Source organism: Oncorhynchus gorbuscha, linkage group LG08 (assembly GCF_021184085.1).
Source record: "Oncorhynchus gorbuscha isolate QuinsamMale2020 ecotype Even-year linkage group LG08, OgorEven_v1.0, whole genome shotgun sequence".
NCBI lineage: Eukaryota > Metazoa > Chordata > Actinopteri > Salmoniformes > Salmonidae > Oncorhynchus > Oncorhynchus gorbuscha.
Genome location: NC_060180.1, coordinates 57,357,852 through 57,378,339, shown reverse-complemented (window position 1 = coordinate 57,378,339; position 20,488 = coordinate 57,357,852). Strand labels below are relative to the sequence as shown.

At 42.5% G+C, this 20,488-nt stretch overlaps 1 protein-coding gene across 8 annotated transcripts in view; it reads right to left on the bottom strand.

Moving 5' to 3' along the window:
* LOC124041879 (ras GTPase-activating protein nGAP-like) overlaps positions 1–20,488 on the bottom strand; it is a 94,094-nt gene that overhangs the window by 54,975 nt on the left and 18,631 nt on the right. For 4 of the 8 annotated variants that reach the window (XM_046359978.1, XM_046359981.1, XM_046359980.1 and 1 more), the window contains exon 1: positions 14,311–15,076. The exons of 3 other annotated variants lie outside the window; for them this stretch is intronic. In XM_046359978.1, the coding sequence (XP_046215934.1) occupies positions 14,311–14,830 (520 nt within the window). In that variant the 5' untranslated portion in view covers positions 14,831–15,076. Of the gene's footprint in view, positions 1–14,310; positions 15,077–18,920; positions 19,056–20,488 lie in introns of those variants that run through there. One more of the 8 variants, XM_046359984.1, reaches the window with a different exon arrangement.

Genomic DNA, 20,488 nt, shown 5'->3' with positions numbered 1-20,488 from the left:
AAGCCCTACACACACATAGAACAACCTATACCTGTTCGTAAGCACTAGCCAGGTCACCATGGTAACCCGTAAACACAAGCAGCTCCTCCAATGACAATAGCCTGACATCCTTTATCCAGAAGCCCTAGCCAACAGGTGGGGAGGGAAAGAACTGAGGTAAAAGACAAACCAGACACAGATAGAGAGGGGTGTGATACTGAAACTGACCTACTGAACTGTACACCGTCTGTCAGTATTGAAAAAAATTGGATATAACAATTAGGCTTTGGCGATATACCGTATACAGGGTTATTTCAAAATACAGACCGTATGATTTTCAATACCATTTAAAAAAATATATATTATAATTATGCGTTGGTGCGTGCTACGCCATTGCTTATAAGTTAAGTATAGCTATAGGAAATCTAAGATGTGTCATGAATTATATCCAACTCGGGGCTCCAGATATGCATTTGGCTTGGTAACTTGTTAGCGAAGTGACTAGATGTCAAGATCAAGCTTCTTGGTTACAACAGATACATTCAATCCCCTCCTGGATCATGTTTTTTGCCTATGTTTTTTGTGCGCACATATGTGGTAATACCATATACCCCGGTAACGGACAGAAACAGTATGACGGTATGAAAATTGGGATATCTCCCAACTCTAATAACAATAGGTGTATTTTTTTTATATATATTTTTTTACCTTTATTTAACTAGGCAAGTCCGTTAAGAACACATTCTTATTTACAATGATGGCCTAGGAATAGTGGGTTCGGGGGCAGAACGACTGCCTTGTTCAGGGGCAGAACGACAGATTTTTACCTTGTCAGCTCGGGGATTCGAACTTGCAACCTTTCGGTTACTGGCCCAACACTCTAACTACTAGGCTACCTGCCGCCCATTCTCCTCCTTAACTACCTAGGCTGAAACAGAGACCTTTGTGTCCCAGAGGACAACAGCTAATTATTCAACAGCATCGCAAATTAGCAACCTTAATTGGCAGCTGGGGATTTAGGGGCTGAGCCTGACTGTCAAAAGAAGGAAATTACTGCAATTAACTGATTTGGAGCGTGATTGGAGCTCTGTCTTTATCAAATTATGTTGCATTCCAGCTGTAAACCATGTGGGACAACAGAGAGGTGACTCAAGGGGTTTTGTTACACTTTCTTAGTATGGAGGGCCGTCTCCCTCAGAGCAGCTTCTCCCTGAAGGGGGTAGGAAAACACTATACAAACGAGGGCTCTTAAATGGCACCTTATTCCCGCTGGTCAAAAGTAGTGGACTATATAGGGAATAGGGTGGCATTTGGGACACACCCTTTACACTGCTGGTTTTCCCAAAAAAGAATAGGATAAGGCAGCATGGACCTTAAATATCAATCATGCTTTATCTCTACAGCTCAGGTTACAGCAGACAGCAGCCTGGTTAACAAGGCGAGAATATCTACTAGCTTCATGCAAATCATTTCCTTTTGGAGGACACAAGTGATTCAAGACTGAGCTTCGTGGCCTTTGTTCTTGCCACAAATCCACCACTCCGTCACAGTCACTCAAAGATAAGTAGAACCCAGTGCTAATCGTCTATTACTTTGCAATAGTGCGGTTTTGGGTCACTTAGAAATGTCCTGGTCTTTGAAAGAACAGGCCCCCATTAACATCGACGGGGCTGTAGTGGAGTGGGTAGAGAGTTTCAAGTTCCTTGGTGTCCACATCACCAAATAAATATCATGGTCCAAACATACCAAGACAGTCATGAAGAGGGCACAAAACATTTTCCCCCTGAGGAGACTGAAAAAAATTGGCATGGGTCCCCAGATCCTCAAAAGGTTCTACAGCTGCACCATCGAGAGCATCCTGAATGGTTGCATCACCGCCTGGTATGGCAACCGCTCAGCATCTGACCCTAAGGCGCTACAGAGGGTAGTGCGGCCCAGTACATCACTGGGGCCAAGCTTCCTGCTATCCAGGACCTATATAATAGGCGGTGTCTGAGGAAAGTCCATAAAATTGTCAGAGACTCCAGTCACCCAAGTTATAGACCGTTTTCTCTGCTTCTGCATAGCAAGCAGTACCGGAGCGCTAGGACCAATCGGATCTTCAACAGCATCTACCCCCAAGCCATTAGACTGCTGAACAATTCATAAAAATCGCCACCGGACAATTTATATTGACCACCCCTCCTTGTACACTGCTGCTACTCGCTGTTTGTTTGTTACTTATGCATAGTCACTTCACCCCCACCTATATGTACAGATTACATCAACTAACATGTACCCCCGCACACTGACTCAGTACCGGTGCTCCCTGTATATAGCATCGATATTGTTATTCTTATTGTTACTTTTTATTTTAGTATACTTGGTAAATATTTTCTTCTTCTTGAACTGCACTGTTGGTTAAGGGCTTTAAAGTAAGCATTTCATGGTAAAGTCTACACTTGTTGTATTCGGCGCATGTGACAAATAAAGTTTGATTTGATCAGAAATACAGTGTAGACATTAGTCATTTGCAAAATTAACAATGTGGGTGGAAACAGCTGATTTTTAATGGAATATCTACATAGGTCCATAATCAGCAACCATCACTCCTGTGTTCCAATGGCACGTTGTGTTAACTAACCCAAGTTTATAATTTTAGGTTAATTGATTATTAGAAATTACATTTTCATTTATGTTAGCACAGCTGAAAACTGTTCTGATTTTAAAGAAGCAATTCTTTAGACTAGTTGAGTATCTGGAGCATCAGCATTTGTGGGTTTGATTACAGGCTCAAAATGGCCAGAAACAAATAACTTTCTTCTGAAACTCATCAGTATATTCTCGTTCTAAGAAATGAAAACTATTCCATGCGAGAAATTGCCAAGAAACTGAAGATCTGGTACAGCGCTGTGTACCTCTCCCTTCACAGAACAGCGCAGACTGGCTCTAGCCAGAATAGAACATTAGTACATTAGTGTCTAGTTTGAGAAACAGATTCCTCACAAGTTCTCAACAGGCAGCTTCATGAAATAGTACCGGCAAAACACCAGTTTCAACATCAACAGTGAAGAGGCGACTCCAGGATGCTGGCCTTCTAGGCAGAGTTGCAAAGAAAAAGCCACATCTCAGACTGGCCAATAAAAAGAAAAGATGGGCAAAAGAACACAGACACTGGACAGAAGAACTCTGCCTAGAAGGACAGCATCCCTATTCACATCCGTTGACTTTTTCCACATTTTGATGTTTTACATCCTGAATTTTAAAAATTATTAATTGAGATTTGGACGACACAGAATACCCCACAATGACAAACTGGAATGATGTTTTAGAAACAAATGAATTATCATCGGAAATGTCTTGAGTCAATAAGTACTCCAACCCTTTGTTATGGCAAGCCTAAATAAGTTCAGAAGAAAAAATGTGCTTAACAATTCAAATAAGTTGCATGGACTCACTCTGTGCAATAATAGTGTTTAACATGATTTTTTAATGACTACCTCATCTCTCCACCCCACACATACAGATAATTGTAAGGTTCCTCTGTCGAGCGGTAAATTTCAAACACAGATGCAACAACAAAGAACAGAGAGTTTTTTTTCAATGTTTCGCAATGTATTGGTAGATGGGTAAAAAATAAAAAGTAGACATTGAATATACCTTTGAGCATAGTGAAGTTATAGGCATTCTTCCTAACTCAGTTGCCAGAGAGGAAAGACACCACTGAGGGATTTCACCATGAGGCCAAGGGTGACTGCAGAAAATGTGGCAAAGTAATTAACACATTGTATCCAGGATAAAAGTTGTGTGGGGTAAATACAATACATTACTGAGTACCACTCTTCATATTTTTACAAAAAGTGTTGGCTGCGTCATGATATGGGTATGCTTGTAAATTGTTAAGGACTGGGGAGTTTTTCAGGATAAAAAATAAACAGAATGGAGCAAAGCACAGGCAAAATCCTAGAGGAAAACCTGGTTCAGTCTGTTTTCAACCAGACACTGGGAGATTAATTCATCTTCATAATCAAAAGTAACAGTCAGTATCTGGTGTGGCCACCAGCTGCATTAAATACTGCAGTGCATCTCCTCCTCAAGGACTGCACCAGATTTTCCAGTTCTTGCTGTGAGATGTTACACCACTATTCCACCAAGGCACCTTGCAAGTTCCCGGACATTTCTGGGGGGAATGACCCAGCCCTCATCCTCTGATCCAACAGGTCCCAGACATGCTCAATGGGATTGAGATACGGGCTCTTCGCTGGCTATGGCAGAACACTGACATTCCTGTCTTGCAGGAAATTACGCACAGAACGAGCAGTATGGCTGGTGACATTGTCATGCTAAAGGGTCTTGTCAGGATGAGCCTGCAGGAAGGGTACCACATGAGGGAGGAGGATGTCTTCCCTGTAACGCACAGCCTTGAGATTGCCTGCTATGACAACAAGCTCAGTCCGATGATGCTGTGACAAACCGCCCCAGAACGTGATGGACCCTCCACCTCCAAATCGATCCCGCCCCAGAGTACAGGCCTCGGTGTAACGCTCATTCCTTCGACGATCAACGCGAATCCGACCATCACCCCTGGTGAGACAAAACCGCGACTCGTCAGTGAAGAGCACTTTTTGTCAGTCCTGTCTGGTCCAGCGACGGTGGGTTTGTGCACATAGGTGACGTTGTTGCCTGTGATGTCTGGTGAGGACCTGCCTTACAACAGGCCTACAAGCCATCAGTTCAGCCTCTCTCAGCCTATTGCGGACAGTCTGAGCACTGACGGAGGGATTGTGCATTCCTGTTGTAACTCGGGCAGTCTTTGTTGCCACCCTGTACCTGTCCCGCTGGTGTGAAGTTTGGATGTACCAATTCTGTACAGGTGTTGTTACACGTGGTCTGCCACTGCGAGGACGATCAGCTGTCTGTCCCGTCTCCCTGTAGCGCTGTCTTAGGCGTCTCACAGTATAGATATTGCAATTTATTGCCCTGGCCACATCGGCAGTCCTCAAGCCTCCTTGCAGCATGCCTGACAGGCTGACTACACCGCTGGCGCTGCGAATGGGAGCGTTGCAAATTAATTTAGAAATCTATATTATTCAATTATTGCGCCAACGAGAGTTGCCAAGGGCTATAATAGAAGTCAGTTCTATTTGTGACGCAGATCGCGCTGCAAGTCTTGCCTCTCCCATCTCCTCATTGGTTTATAGAAGCAGGTACTCAGGTGCCATCTCCACATTGGTTATACCCATGTGGGTGACTGAAAGACGAATGAGGTCAGTGGCGGTAATGCACTTAATTTATGAAAGGTGCCAATCGCAATATGAAGTCAAGAGAAGAAAAAGCCTAGAAGGAGGAGAGATGACTAGAAACGATTCGGTTGACCGTTTTATGTGTTTTATTTCAGGTAAAATAACAACTCAATGTTTATATCCCAGGACAAATTAGCTAGCAACAGCAAGCTAGCTAGCTAAATTGCCATAAATGTTTAATGGTTTTCAACCTGTCCCCAAATGAATGTAATTGGTTCAGAGTTTGTTTTGATATTTTAACCTGCGTGTCATGATCTCGTTTGGTGTGGGGAGACAAAATAAATGTATGCACTATGGCGCAAGGGCCCAGCCAGTTTGGGTTCTGTGTAAGGCACGTTGACGCAGATGAGCAGGGACCCTGGGCATCTTCCTTTTGGTGTTTTTCAGAGTCCGCAGAAAAGCCTCTTTAGGGTCCTAAGTTTTCATAACTGTGACCTTAATTGCCTACCTTCTGTAAGCTGTGTGTCTTAACGACCATTCCACAGGTGCATGTTCATGAATTGTTTATGGTCCATTGAACAAGCATGGGAAACAGTGTTTAAACCCTTTACAATGAAGATATGTGAAGTTATTTGGATGTTTATGAATTATCTTTGAAAGACAGGGTCTTGAAAAGGGGACGTTTCTTTTTTTGCTGGGTTAATATGCATTTTATTTTTGGGTGGTGGGAATGGGCTTCCATATAAAACAGCTCAACATCTCAACTCCCATGTGAATTATACCCACGTTTTCAGACACAATTTGCATTTACCACAGCCTAATGATGTGCATGATATTGATAAAAGATAAGCATGGTTTGTTATGTTTTAAGGTAGGCCTACTGTACTTCTATTTGTATTAGAAGGGTAATAGGTCATTTTTGATAAGCTAACGTTACCTGATGAAGACATGATCCGTTAGCAGTAACTCTGCTTTTGCCTTGAAGATCAAATATAAATGAGTGTATGGACGATAAATTAAATTGTTTAATTGTCTGCACATGCTTGTGAATTGTTGCACTATTCAAGACAAGAGTGTAGGCCTAAATATAGTTTGCAATGCTTAGCCTCCTGGCTAGCGGCTTCCGACATGTACGGTACTTTTGAGCTGCGAAGCAAGAATGTCAACCGAACCCTCTCGTGGCTTGTGACATTCCCATCGCTAATGTTAATTGAAAAGTGTACGTACATATTATGGATGCACGATATATTGGTAAGCATATTGGAATCAGACGATATTAGCTAAAATGTCGAGTTTAACGCAGATGTTCAAAAACAATGTCAAAGCTGAAGTGCATAACCAATATAACGTAGGTAGATGATTGTTGTGTGTGTAAACTTGTATAGTCAAATTAATCTATGATCGTATGCTATCCATTTGTTTGTGTGCTGTTCTTTGTATGACATTTTAATATTTGATTATTAACCAATGATTAGGCCACTCCTGGCCATGATTACAGACACCTGTGTCTTTTGACACTATATAAACGAGTCATCCCACAGTGTTTGTGATTATACCCTGATGAAGACAGCTTGACTGTCGAAACGTTGGTATTAAATTTTTGCATCTGAGCTCCAAGAGTGTGCGGCTCTCTTTTATTTTCAGATGACGTAATGACGCCACGGAAAATAGAGCTAAACATGCAGCACAGCATTCCTAACCTAGCCCACAACGTCTGCTGTGTGGACTGAGAAGTCAAGAAGTCAAGCAGTCATTTGAAAGAGTAAGAAAATTTCAGCGAGTCAACTCAAAGGCTAAATCCATTAAACGCCTAGATAATGGAATTCATTGCCAATCAACCAATCTCTGTCGTGGATGGCTTTCGCCGACTGGTCGAGCACCGGTACACACTACCAAATAGGCTCGATTTTTCAGATTTTGCCGTACCGGAGTTACACAGTATTGTTGAAACTCACATCCATGAGCTATTTGCTATGGACGTCACTGCTATTAGCTACACGGCTAACATTTGGACCAGCAATGTCAGCCCCGTGAGCATTGAGTCTGACAGCACAGTGGGGCGACAAGGATTTCGTACTGACGAAAGCCGTTTTACATGCTAAAGAATGTGCTGGTTCTCATACGCTGCTGCCATTTCAATGGCATTTGAGAACATGATTGAAACATGAACAATCCTAGCTCCATTAGAAACCCTGATTTGTTAAATAAGCTCAATTGCGCCTGCATCAGACGTGACACACTGCCATGGCATTGAAACGCCTGCTCAACAAAAATGCCAACAAAGGGGTTAACTTGGAAAAGTACTCTACTAGAGGCTGTGAACAAGCGATTCGGTGGCATTGTCTCTGAGCCTGTACAGTGTCGCCACCATGCTCTATGCTAGGTACAAGGACAGCTACTTCGATGCAGACAAGGAACAGGGTTTATGTGAAATGTTACAGACACAGCTGCACAAGATGGAAACGGACACAGTGACAGTGCGCACCGAGGAAGAGAGGCCACGGACAGACAGAGCTGAAACTTCACTGCTTGACACGTATGATGAAATCCTGGTTGAGACTGAACAAATTAACAATGAAACGGCACATCAAGTAAGTGAAAGAAAAAGGTTTTGATTATGTTTCACTGGTAATGGGGACATATGTAAGCACCAACAAAAATAACTTTTTGGTCAGTGTGTGTGTGTGTGTGTGTGTGTGTGTGTGTGTGTGTGTGTGTGTGTGTGCTTCAACCATTTAACCGTACTAGAATAATTAAAAGGCCACAAAAAAAAATTTATATCGGTTATCGGGATCGTTTTATTTGGCAAGGAAAAAAATCAGATATCAAAAATGTCATACCGCGGCATCCCTAGTACATATTATGTACATTGAAATGTTTTCATGATAGGGCTTATTCTCACAGAATAAAGTTTTGTTCCTGTGGTGAGCTCACTCCAGAACTCAATGACATTGTTAAATATTTAAATTGGCTTCCTTCAGTGATGTTTCTCACATTTGGATGAGCTATTTTCCTGATGCAAAAGGGTCAACCCTACATACTAGGAGTATGGGAAGCGGTGGAGCCTCTGAGGTCAAAGGTGTGATAATGGGTGCATCTCAAACGGCAGCCCATTCCCTACATAGTGCACTACTTTCAACCAGGGCCCATAGGGCTTAAGTCAAAAGTTGTGTTCTATATAGGGAAGATGGTGCCATTCGTGAATTAACTAATTTCATATCATATCACTTTTTTTATTTAAACTTTAATTAACTAGGCAAGTCCGTTAAGAACAAATTCTTATTTGCAATGACGGCCAACCAAAAGGCAAAAAGGCCTCCTGCGGGGACGGGGGATTAAATAAAAAAAAACAAATATAGGACAAATCCAACACCACAACATGAGAGACAACACAACATAAAGAGAGACCTAAAGAGAGACCTGGTCCTTCTGTAGCTCAGTTGGTAGAGCATGGCGTTTGTAACGCCAGGATAGTGGGTTCGATCCCCGGGACCACCCATACGTAGAATGTATGCACACATGACTGTAAGTCGCTTTGGATAAAAGCGTCTGCTAAATGGCATATATTATTATTATTATTACAACATAGCATGGCAGCAACACATGACAACACAGCATGTTTGCAGCACAACAAGGTAGCAGCACAAAACACAGTGCAAACATGATTGGGCACAGACAACTGGGCAAGAAGGTAGAGACAACAATACATCACTGACAGTTGTGGCTGCTTCTCGTAAGAGTGTTCATGATTGAGTCTGAATGAAGAGATTGCAATAAAACTGTCCAGTTTGAGTGTTTGTTGCAACTCGTTCCAGTCGCAAGCTGCAGCGAACTGAAAAGAGGAGCGACCTCGGGATGTGTGCGCTTTGGGGACCTTTAACAGAATGTGACTGTCAGAACGGGTGTTGTATGTGGAGGATGAGGACTGCAATAGGTATCTCAGATAAGGGGGAGTGAGGGCTAAGAGGGTTTTAAGCATCAACCAGTGGGGTATTGCGACAGGTATATGGAGATGACCAGTGTACAGGAGTATAGTGTGCAGTGATGGCAAATCTGATGGCCGAATGGTAAAGAACACCTAGCCGCTCGAGAGCACCCTTACCTGCCGATCTATACATTTCGTCTCTGTAATCTAGCATGGGTAGGATGGTCATCTGAATCCGGGTTAGTTTGGCAGCTGGGGTGAAAGAGGAGCGAATACTAGAGGAAACCAAGTCTAAATTTAACCTTAGCCTGCAGCTTTGATATGTGCTGAGAGAAGGAGTGTACTGTCTAGCCATACTCCCAAGCACTTGTATGAGGTGACTACATCAAGCTCTAAACCCTCAGAGGTAGTAATCACACTTCAAGCCTATAAGCTACTAGATAAGCATGTAGGTTATCATTCATTGAAGAGGTGTGCAGACAAACTCAAGCTTATCTCACATAGCTATCAAAGACATTCTAACACACAAATTCTTCCCTTTATTCAGGACATTGTTGCCAGACAGTGGTCCGTGGCAAGAGAGGTCTCTTTTGATACATACAGCCCCCCACTGCTCAAAGGCCTCACTCAGGCAGATGACCCAAATGAAATGTGAAAAGCCACAGTTGGTTTTCCCATGACTGGCTCCAACGTTGGGCCCAAGCTTTGAAAGGTGAATGAGCGCTGAGGTGCTGCTGCCACATTCTTTTTGTTATGGTGGTGCATTTATTTGCAGAGGGGCATTTGCGTACAAAAGCAGGGGTGTGCAGTTTCCCCTCCACATGCAGCAGGCCCTGCCTTTATGAGGCTGCTGCTGTTCCTCCCACTGTAGCCCCCAAGTCAGCAACCACAACTTCACAGCACTCACAGAGCAACCAACCTTTAAAAGGGTCATATTTTGGGGAGGAAGAAGCCCACAGCAATCTAATTTAGGTTCAACACATCACAGAACAGGCGAGCGGCATGAGACAAACTGAATCCTTTTAGTTCATGCACATGGATGCATATGGTTTCATTATCGTCCAATTAGCATTAGTTTTAATTCATTTTCATGAGAGGCCTCCTCCGACCGCTTGTTGTGAGTAATGCAGGCAGGCCTGGGGGAAGTACTGTGAATCGACAATGAGGAAGCCCACATGTTGTTTACTCTACCAGGGAGAAGTAAAACATCAAATGGAGAGCACTTTCAGTTACAGGCTAGTACAACTGGCAGTAGGGCTCCATGGAGGATTCCTAACATGTATGTTAAAATGTTTGAGAACATTGCTGCTTAATGAGGATGGATTAACCCCCCCCCCCCTCCTATTTTCCTTATATCTGAAGGGTATTGTCGGTATCAAAGCCAAAAACCTTTTTTTCAGCCTAACAACCTAGTAATCAATGCGGTAAACTTCTGCCTACGGTTTAGTATGAAATGTAGCTATAATGCTGAATCGGCATTGGCACGCACTACACTCTTAAACTCTTGACGGTTGCAGCGGCCATTAACCATCATCTGAACTGAGGCATGTCACTTCTCCCATCTAGGCCCGCCACTAAGAATGCAGTGTTTCCTTAACTTTACCACAACTGGGTGGATCCATAAAGAATTTTAGTGGAAATAATTATCACTGAATGACAAAAATATTGAAATAAAGTAGGCTAATAACGCAATTGAATGAATGTAATCAAATTGCTGCTTACTGAAACTCCCAAAGTCATCCAATCGTTGTAATACATTACTAGCAATAGCCTACCGTCGTGTGGTCAACTAGATGATAATTTCACAGGCAATGTATATTAGAAGAGAGTTCTGAATGTTCTTCGCCCAGCATACACCCCTCCAACCAGACATGCTTTATCTACTCATTTGCTACTCATTTGCTGGATGCAGAGTTCTACAGAGTTCAAGAGAAGGTCAAGAAAATGAAAGAGATAGCAGACTGTATTGCAATCATCTCTGATGGGTGGTCAAATGTTTGTGGGCAAGGAATAATTAACTACATCATCTCCACCCCTCAAACAGTATTCTACAAGAGCACAGACAAGAGACAACAGAAACGCCGGTCTCTACATTGCAGAAGAGCTGAAGGCAGTCATCAATGACCTTGCACAACAGAAGGTATTTTCACTGGTGACAAAGGCTGCTTGGTCTAAAGTGGAGGAGTCCTACCCTCACATCACACCCATTGGCTGTGTTGCTCATGCATTAAATCTGCTCAAGGACATCATGGCAGTGAAAACAATGGATACACTCTACAAGAGAGCCAATGAAATGGTTAGGTATGTGAAGGGTCATGAAGTTATAGCAGCAATCTACCTCACCAAGCAAAATGCAAATAAGAGCACCATACTGAAGCTGCCCAGCAACACCAGTTGGGGTGGTGTTGTCATCATGTTTGACAGACTCCTGGAGGGAAAGGAGTCTCTCCAAGAAATGGTCATATCACAGTCTGCTGATATGGACAGCCCCATCAAGAGGATCCTCCTGGAAGATGTATTTTGGGAGAGAGTGGTAAGCAGCCTGAAACCTATAGCAGTAGCCATTGCACAGATTGAGGGAGATCATGCCATCCTGTCTGATGTTCAGACTCTGCTTGCAGATGTAAGAGAAGAAATCCATACTGCCCTGCCCACTTCACTGTTACTCCAAGCAGAGGAAACTGCAGTTCCGAAATACATCAGTGTCCAGACTTCTGCCTGAAGCCTGAAGCCCATACACACCGCAGCGTACATGTTGGACCCCAAGTACCCTGTCTGGTGCTCATGGTGTCATCACTACCGTGTCTCGTCACCTTGGCCTGGATGAGGGAAATGTTCTTGGCAGTCTGGCGAAGTACATTTCCAAGCAAGGGATTTGGGATGGAGATGCAATATGGCAGTCGTGCCAAAAATACAGTTGAAGTCAGAAGTTTACATACACTTAGGTTGGGGTCATTAAAACTCCTTTTTCAATCACTCCACAAATTTCTTGTTTACAAACTAGATTTGGTAAATTGGTTAGGACATCTACTTTGTGCATGACAAGTAATTTTTCCAACAATTGTTTAGACAGATTATTTCACTGTATCACAATTCCAGTGTGTCAGAAGTTTACAAACACTAAATTGACTGTGCCTTTATAGCTTGGAAAAATCCAGAAAATTATGCCATGGCTTTAGAAGCTACTGTTAGGCTAATTGACATGATTTGAGTCAATTGGAGGTGTACTTGTGGATGTATTTCAAGGCCTACCTTCAAACTTAGTGACTCTTTGCTTGACATCATGGGAAAATCAAAAGAAATCGGCCAAGACCTCAGAAAAAAAGTTTGGTTCATCCATGGGAGCAATTTCCAAACGCCTGAAGGTACCACGTTCATATGTACAAACAAGAGTATGCAAGTATAAACACCATGGGACCACACAGCCGTCATACCGCTCAGGAAGGAGACTTGTTCTGTCTCCTAGAGATGAACATACTTTGGTGCGAAAAGTGCAAATTGATCCCAGAACAACAGCAAAAGACCTTGCGAATATGCTGCAGGAAACAGGAACAAAAATATCTATATCCACAGTAAAACGAGTCCTATAACGACATAACCTGAAAGGCCGCTCAGCAAGGAAGAAGCCACTGCTCCAAAACCGCCATTAAAAAGCCAGACTACGGTTTGCAGCAGCACATGGGGACAAAGATCGTACTTTTTGGAGAAATGTCCTCTGGTCTGATGAAACAAAAATAGAACTGTTTGGCCATAATGACCATTGTTATGTTTGGAGAAAGAAGGGGGGAGGCTTGTAAGCCGAAGAACACCATCCCAATCGTGAAGCACGGGGTTGGCAGAATCATGTTGTGGAGGTCTTTTGCTGCAGGAGGGACTGGTGCACTTCACAAAATAGATGGCATCGTGAGGATGGAAATTGATGTGGATATATTGAAGCAACATCTCAAGACATCAGTTAAAGTTCAAGCTTGGTCGCAAATGGGTCTTCCAAATGGACAATGACCCCAAGCATACATCCAAAGTTGTGGCAAAATGGCTTAAGGACAACAAAGTCAAGATATTGGAGTAGCCATCACAAAGCCCTGCCCTCAATCCTATAGAACATTTGTGGGCAGAACTGAAAAAGTATGTGCGAGCAAGGAGGCCTACAAACCTGACTCAGTTACACCAGCTCTGTCAGGAGGAATGGGCCAAAATTCACCCAACTTATTGTGGGAAGCTTGTGGAAGGCTACCCGAAACTACCCGAAACGTTTGACCCAAGTTATACAATTTAAAGACAATGCTACCAAATACTAATTGAGTGCATGTAAACTTCTGACCCACTGGGAATGTGATGAAATAAAAGCTTAAATAAACCACTCTATACTATTATTCTGACATTTCACATTCTTAAAATAAAGTGGTGATCCTAACAGACCTAAGACAGGGAATTTTTACTAAGATTAAATGTCAGTAATTGTGAAAAACTTAGTTTAAATGCATTTGGCTAAGGTGTATGTAAACATCTGACTTCAACTGTAAGTTATTTTGATTATTTTTTTATAAATTTGCCAACATTTCGAAAAACCTGTTGTTTCCCTTTGTTATTATGGGGTATTGTGTCGATTGATGATTTACATTTTTTAATATTTACTCCATTTTAGAATAAGGCTGTAACGTAATAAAATGTGGAATAAGGGAAGGAGTCTGAATACTTTCCGACTGCACTGTAAAGAGGATATAGAGGAGGAACTGCGCCGCTTGAGTGATGGGGCGGGAGTTGGAGTGTGTGGGAAGCAGCTGCAAGAGAAGAAAACTATAAGTAAAGTATAAAAACGGACGTTACACGCAGCGGGTGTCATTTCAAAAATATTGCGTGTGATATGGATCGCTTGCAATATGGATACTGACAATGTCAACATTGTGATTTCAATGTGAATTTGATTAATTGTGCAGCCTTACTTGGTGCAGCAGTTAGGCTATTTCAATTTCAAAATAATTGCAAACCCTTTTAAAACACTTTAGGTCATCTAATAATTTTGTTACATGTTACTCATGTAATGTATTGGACTTAATAAAACACACCACTCAAAATAAACTGTAGAGTAAACTCAAATGAGATGCGCCTTCAGAAGGAAGGTCTCTTACTCTCTTGCACACACGCACACACACGCACAGAGAGAGAGATGGAGCGCTCTCCTACCAGGCACTTGGTTCTCAGGGTCCGGCTCATCCTTGATGTTGAGAATCCTACTGATCCTCCGCGATACAGAGGAGAACAGGCCGTGGACAAAGGGGCCATTTTGATCCTCCCCGTCTGAGAGCCCCTTCCTGACTGCAGTCTTGTCTGTACTGCTGCCAGCCCCTGGCTCTGATACAGACCTGTGGTAGGGAATCAGGGAGCGCAGTGACCGCAGCCTCTCCTGTCCACTGTGCTGCTCCGCAGGTCCAGTAGTACTGCTGGAGGGGGTCATCCTTCCGGGGAGACTCAACACCCTGAAGTGGATAGGTTCCAGTGCACTGTGAGCTCTACTGTCCAACCTGGCAGAAATCCTCCAGTCATAACCGTCCAGTGCCTTCTCTGGAGTGAACTGGGAAAGCTGCGTCGGCCAGGGTTTTCTGTAATGGTGCCAGTGGTAAGAACCATCCATGCCAAATTGAGACTGAGTAGGTCTCGTACTTAAATGTCTGCTGTGGTCTGGAGACTCTCTCGGTAGACTCATTATCAAATCCAAACAATGAGTCAGTAGATCAAATCTTGCGTGAGCAAAAACACAGATTAAAGCCAGCGAATGGCTGCTCAACCTGATGGTTGTTTGACAGCTGTGAGATCTTTTAACTTACAACAGCGACCATTTCTTTGAGTAGTAGTAATGCGCCAAACCCTTGAGTAGAAAATCTCTTTAATAAAAAGGTAGACCACAAGTTCCACTCAAACTATAGTTGAGTAATAAGTTGAAGGTCTGCGAGTTCAGTATCTTGCTCACTGGCTGATAGTGGCCTTCCTGGGAGGAAGTGGGGTGTCAGACGTATAAGTAAGCTTCCTTAAGGCCTGTCCAATCAGATGCTACTATCCTGTAGGCCTCAGGTTGTGGTTTTCCGTATAAACAGTTACGATTATTTATTTTTTTAGCCCGGACTTTGTGCTCGTTAAAAAAATTGAAAGGACTGTTTGTTTATCGTCATTACAGACCCATGATACTCATATGAACTGTTCATAGACGTCAAACGCTCAAGGGCTTGGCGAGATTTCTCAAATCATTGGATGTGCCATTAAAATGTACATTGTGTAACTTACAATATTAACGCAACAGTCTAGAGAGCATACATAAGCAACATATTTCTGCAATCTCTGTGCTACAAAAAAATAATTGGGTAATTTTAAATGTTTTTCTTCTGCCATTCACTGGAGTCCGTCACACATTTAAAATGTAAGTGTAAAGAAAACCTCCAGAGGGGTTTTCAGTTGTCTGGCGGAAATAACCAACTTTAATTTACCTTTATTTAACTAGGCAAGTGAGTTAAGAACAAGTTCTTATTTTCAATGACTGCCTAGGAACAGTGCCTGTTCAGGGGCAGAACGACAGATTTGTACCTTGTCAGCTCGGGGGTTTGAACTTGCAACCTTCCGGTTACTAGTCCAACGCTCTAACCACTAGGCTACCCTGCCACCCACTTGAGAGTTAGAACAAAAAAATGATCATGCCTTTTGACATTTAAGTAATAAAAAAAATGATCATGCCTTTTGACATTTAAGTAATAAAAAAAAAGATCATGCCTTTTGACATTTAAGTAATAAAAAAAATGATCATGCCTTTTGACATTTAAGTAATAAAAAAAATGATCATGCCTTTTGACATTCAAGTAAAAAAAAAATGAAGAGCAGACTTAGTAAGTAATTTATACTAAATTAATGGATTGTTACATCACACAGAGGGGGTGCCATTAACGCCGGGGACATAACAGTATGCATGACGAGGACAGTCTGTCAATGGCTGCTGAAGAACCACATACACCCACATGCTCATCAAGTTGAGAGTGAAAAGTGTAGCACTGGCAATTCCACAGTGAGGTGGTCCTGAAAATTAAATGAAAGAAAAATAGGCAGATTTCTTATTGAGCGGATGGTAAGGAGGATTGACCGCAAGAAGCCCAAACAGATATCAGATTTGACTAAAACATAATAATTCCAAACCTTGCTTACATTTGTATACGATCACATACTGTACATCTCTATTATGTGTGAGATTTCCAAAATGTATTTGCTGGTGTTTTTACAGTCGTTTATGTCAAACAATAAAAAATATAAAATAATTGTATTTTTTTCCCTCAGAAAACATGGAGGCTGCTCTAACGGAATGGCACGGTGTCATAAGTATACATGGGTCCTCTTAAATGCAGTGCCCTAGCTGGGCCCCAGTCCTCTGTGATCAGAGAGGAAATGGGAGAGTTGCTGGCTACAGGCCATAGCACCTCATTTTGCCTTGGTCATCAGGGCTTATTAGAGTGAGCATCACTATCAGGGGCAGGGATGGCAGGATCCAGCGCAACTTGAAAACCACCACAGCAAGACTGCTTTAGTTTTAAAAGAAAGAAAAGCATGGCTGTCTCAAATGGCTCACTATTTCCTTTGTGCACTACTTTTGACCAGAGAATAATTTTGCACGCCCAATTTCAGTTTTTGATTTGTTAAAAAAGTGTGAAATATCCAATAAATGTTGTTCCACTTCATGATTGTGTCCCACTTGTTGTTGATTCTTCACAAAAAAATACAGTTGTATATCTTTATGTTTGAAGCCTGAAATGTGGCAAAAGGTCGCAAAGTTCAAGGGGGCCGAATACTTTCGCAAGGCACTGTACATGTCCAGGCCCGTCTGAAGTTTACTAGAGAGCATTTGGATGATCCAGAAGAAGATTGGGAGAATGTCATATGGTCAGATGAAACCAAAATATAACTTTTTGGTAAAAACTCAACTCATCGTGTTTGGAGGACAAAGAATGCTGAGTTGCATCCAAAGAACACCATACCTACTGTGAAGCATGGGGGTGGAAAAATCATGCTTTGGGGCTGTTTTTCTGCAAAGGGACCAGGACGACTGATCCGTGTAAAGGAAAGAATGAATGGGGCCATGTACCGTGAGATTTTGAGTGAAACCCTCCTTCCATCAGCAAGGGCATTGAAGATGAAACGTGGCTGGGTTTTTCAGCATGACAATGATCCCAAACACACTGCCCGGGCAACGAAGGAGTGGCTTCGTAAGAAGCATTTCAAGGTCCTGGAGTGGCCTAGCCAGTCTCCAGATCTCAACCCCATAGAAAATCTTTGGAGGGAGTTTAAAATCTGTGTTGCCCAGCAACAGCCCCAAAGCATCACTGCTCTAGAGGAGATCTGCATGGAGGAATGGGCCAAAATACCAGCAACAGTGTGTGAAAACTTTGTGAAGACTTACAGAAAACGTTTGACCTCTTTCATCGTCAACAAAGGGTATATAACAAAGTATTGAGATAAACTTTTGTTATTGACCAAATACTTATTTTTCACCATAATTTGCAAATAAATTAATAAAAAAATCCTACAATGTGATTTTCTGGATTTTTTTTCTCATTTTGTCTGTCATAGCTGAAGTGTACCTATGATGAAAAGTACAGGCCTCTCATCTTTTTAAGTGGGAGAACTTGCACAATTGGTGGCTGACTAAATACTTTTTTGCCCCACTGTATGTATAAATTACCTCAACTAACCTGTAACCCCGTACACTGACTCGTTACCCCCTGTACATAGCCTCTTTATTGTTTTGTTATTGTGTTACTTATTTTTGTACTTTATTTTTGTACTTTAGTTTATTTGGTCAAATTTTTCTTAAACTCTTCTTGATCTGCACTGTTGGTTAAGGGCTTGTAAGTAAGCATTCCATGTTAAGGTCTACACTTGATGTATTTGGCGCATGTGACAAATAGTTTGATTTGAGGTCACCTAGTCAGTAAGGTCACCTAGTCAGTCTGTTATGGAAAGAGCATAATGCTTTGTGCACCTAGTATATATATAGGCCTAAAGATCATCAAACACCTACCTTAATAGCTAATCACTTTCTAATAGCCAAGAGCATTGGGCCAGTAACAGAAAGGTTGCTGGATCGAATCCCCAAGCTGACAAGGTAAATATCTGTCCTTCTGCCCCTGAGCAAGGCCGTTAACCCACCGGTATCCGAGCGCCGAAGATGTGGATTTCAGAGAGGTTGGGTTAAGTGCGGAAAACACATTTCAGTGGAACGCATTAAGGTGCACAACTGACTAGGTAGCCCCCTTTCCCTTACACATAGGCTACAAGCACTTCTATTCACGCTGAACTCGTTTCCATGGAGAGTCACTCAATTTACATAGGCTGGCAAACGATGTGAAAATGTAAGCACAAAGAAGCATCACATCATCTTTTCAAGTTAGTAGAGCTCACCCCAGACATAACCAATCGAGCAAGATATCTGTAATGGCAAGTGTTCAGATGGCCTTTGGTTTGGACAGCACACATTCGAACCTCATTACTATCAACACCTGGAATATGAAATCTTTCACCTCCAATGCTCAACACCACAGGGCAATGACAGGCATAAAAATAACCCCTCTAAAAATGGGTATAAGAGCAGTGGCAGGAAGTTAATAGAATGGAAGCGAGAGAGAGAGAGAGAGAGAGAGAGAGAGAGAGAGAGAGAGAGAGAGAGAGAGACAGCATGAGGGGTAGCGTGAGAATCTCTAGTGAGAGACAGCAACCTGTTCTGTTGACAGTTGTTGCCTGCTAACGGTTACAGACTGACTTACTATTCCAGTCCCATAACTCGTCTTCCGGAGGCTCTGGCTGCTGCCACTGTGACGTATTGGAACATAGTGTCTCCGATCCCGAGCACAGGAAAAATGACATTGGGCCTCCGGAATGGCTTTTTCCAATGGCCACTTTGTCGTCTTTATTTGTCCCTGTCCTGGCGGAAATCAGGACTGGACTCAGGACATAAGAGAGCATGAACATCCCCCTGATCTAAAAATAGCACTTTGCCATTAAGAGGGCAATAAATCAGACCATGAAGGGAGGAAGGAGGGGGGGTTTACAGGGCCCTATACAATATGTGGAATCACAGAATCCAGACATTAAAATAGATTTCAAAGATGTACTGAACTTAGTAGGAAATCAACTAAATGTATTGAATTTATTAGAAAATGTATTAATTTGCTTTAGTTTATCAAAAGACATGACAAAATGCATCAGTGAGTGATTTGTATTTTCTTTCAACTTTCTGAAGAGGCAACAGCACAGGAAAGTCCCCGTTTGTCCACCACTTTGTGTAGGCGTTAGCGATGATGCAAATGTATGACAACGGTCTTCTGGTAGTTGATAAGGCATTCCCAAAACCCTTCCCAATTAAATGTTAACTACAAAGTAGCCTATACCTACCTGACAGAATGATCAATCGGGAACCTGGAAAAAAAAAAAAAACAACAAAAAAACTGATTTTATAGGACCCTAAGTTTATGGGGACAAGGTCTCGAAAAGTTCCCCTCAAAATACTACGGCGTCTGTATTCCAAATGGCACCCTATTCCCCATTTAATGCACTATATAAGGAAATAGGTTGCCATTTGGGAGACAGCGTCTGTCTGGAGCTGACGGGCAGAACTATAACGACTAGGGAACTGTGTCTGGCAGTGTTCAATGTTCCAGGGTTATGGTATTTGACACCACAACCAGCCAAGAGTCGTTCAATTATTTCCCTTCATGAGAGGAAAAATGGCTTGATGCTGTTATAATAACCCTAAATAGTTGCGTATAATGATTATCCCACCACTGGAATTCAACAGCTAGCCTACACAGAAGGGACAACAAATAAATAAAAAAGTGGTCTGAGAAAACCAACTCAATCGGTACACAAAACTAGCTGAAGTCTGAACTTCTTAACACATGAGCAGCCTTAGTTCCTAACCCATGTGTTTTTCCACTCACCAGGGGGACAACAGCCTGAAATAGACAAACATTTATTTTTGAACAGCACAGGTTAGTTTCTTGTTTTGTTTCGGAGGGGATATCCTGCCTCTGTCCCCCATCCCAACCCCCTCATGACAGCATGGCTGCCACATGCAGCAAGCTGGGGTGGGACGGATGAAAACAGGGAACTTTCCATTTCCTCCTCCGCTCTGCCGAGCAACTGTAAGGTGGTTGGTCATACAATGCTAGACGTAGGCTTAGGACTCGATTCAATCCATGTCGCGGAAGTTCAGTGCTATAACGCGATTGAAATGTAAAGGTCATTTCAGATTGAGCTGACATATGCAGCGTTTCCCGGGAACGCTGGATCATTGCCTTTAAATTTATAATCAAGCTGTAGTGCTGAACTTCTG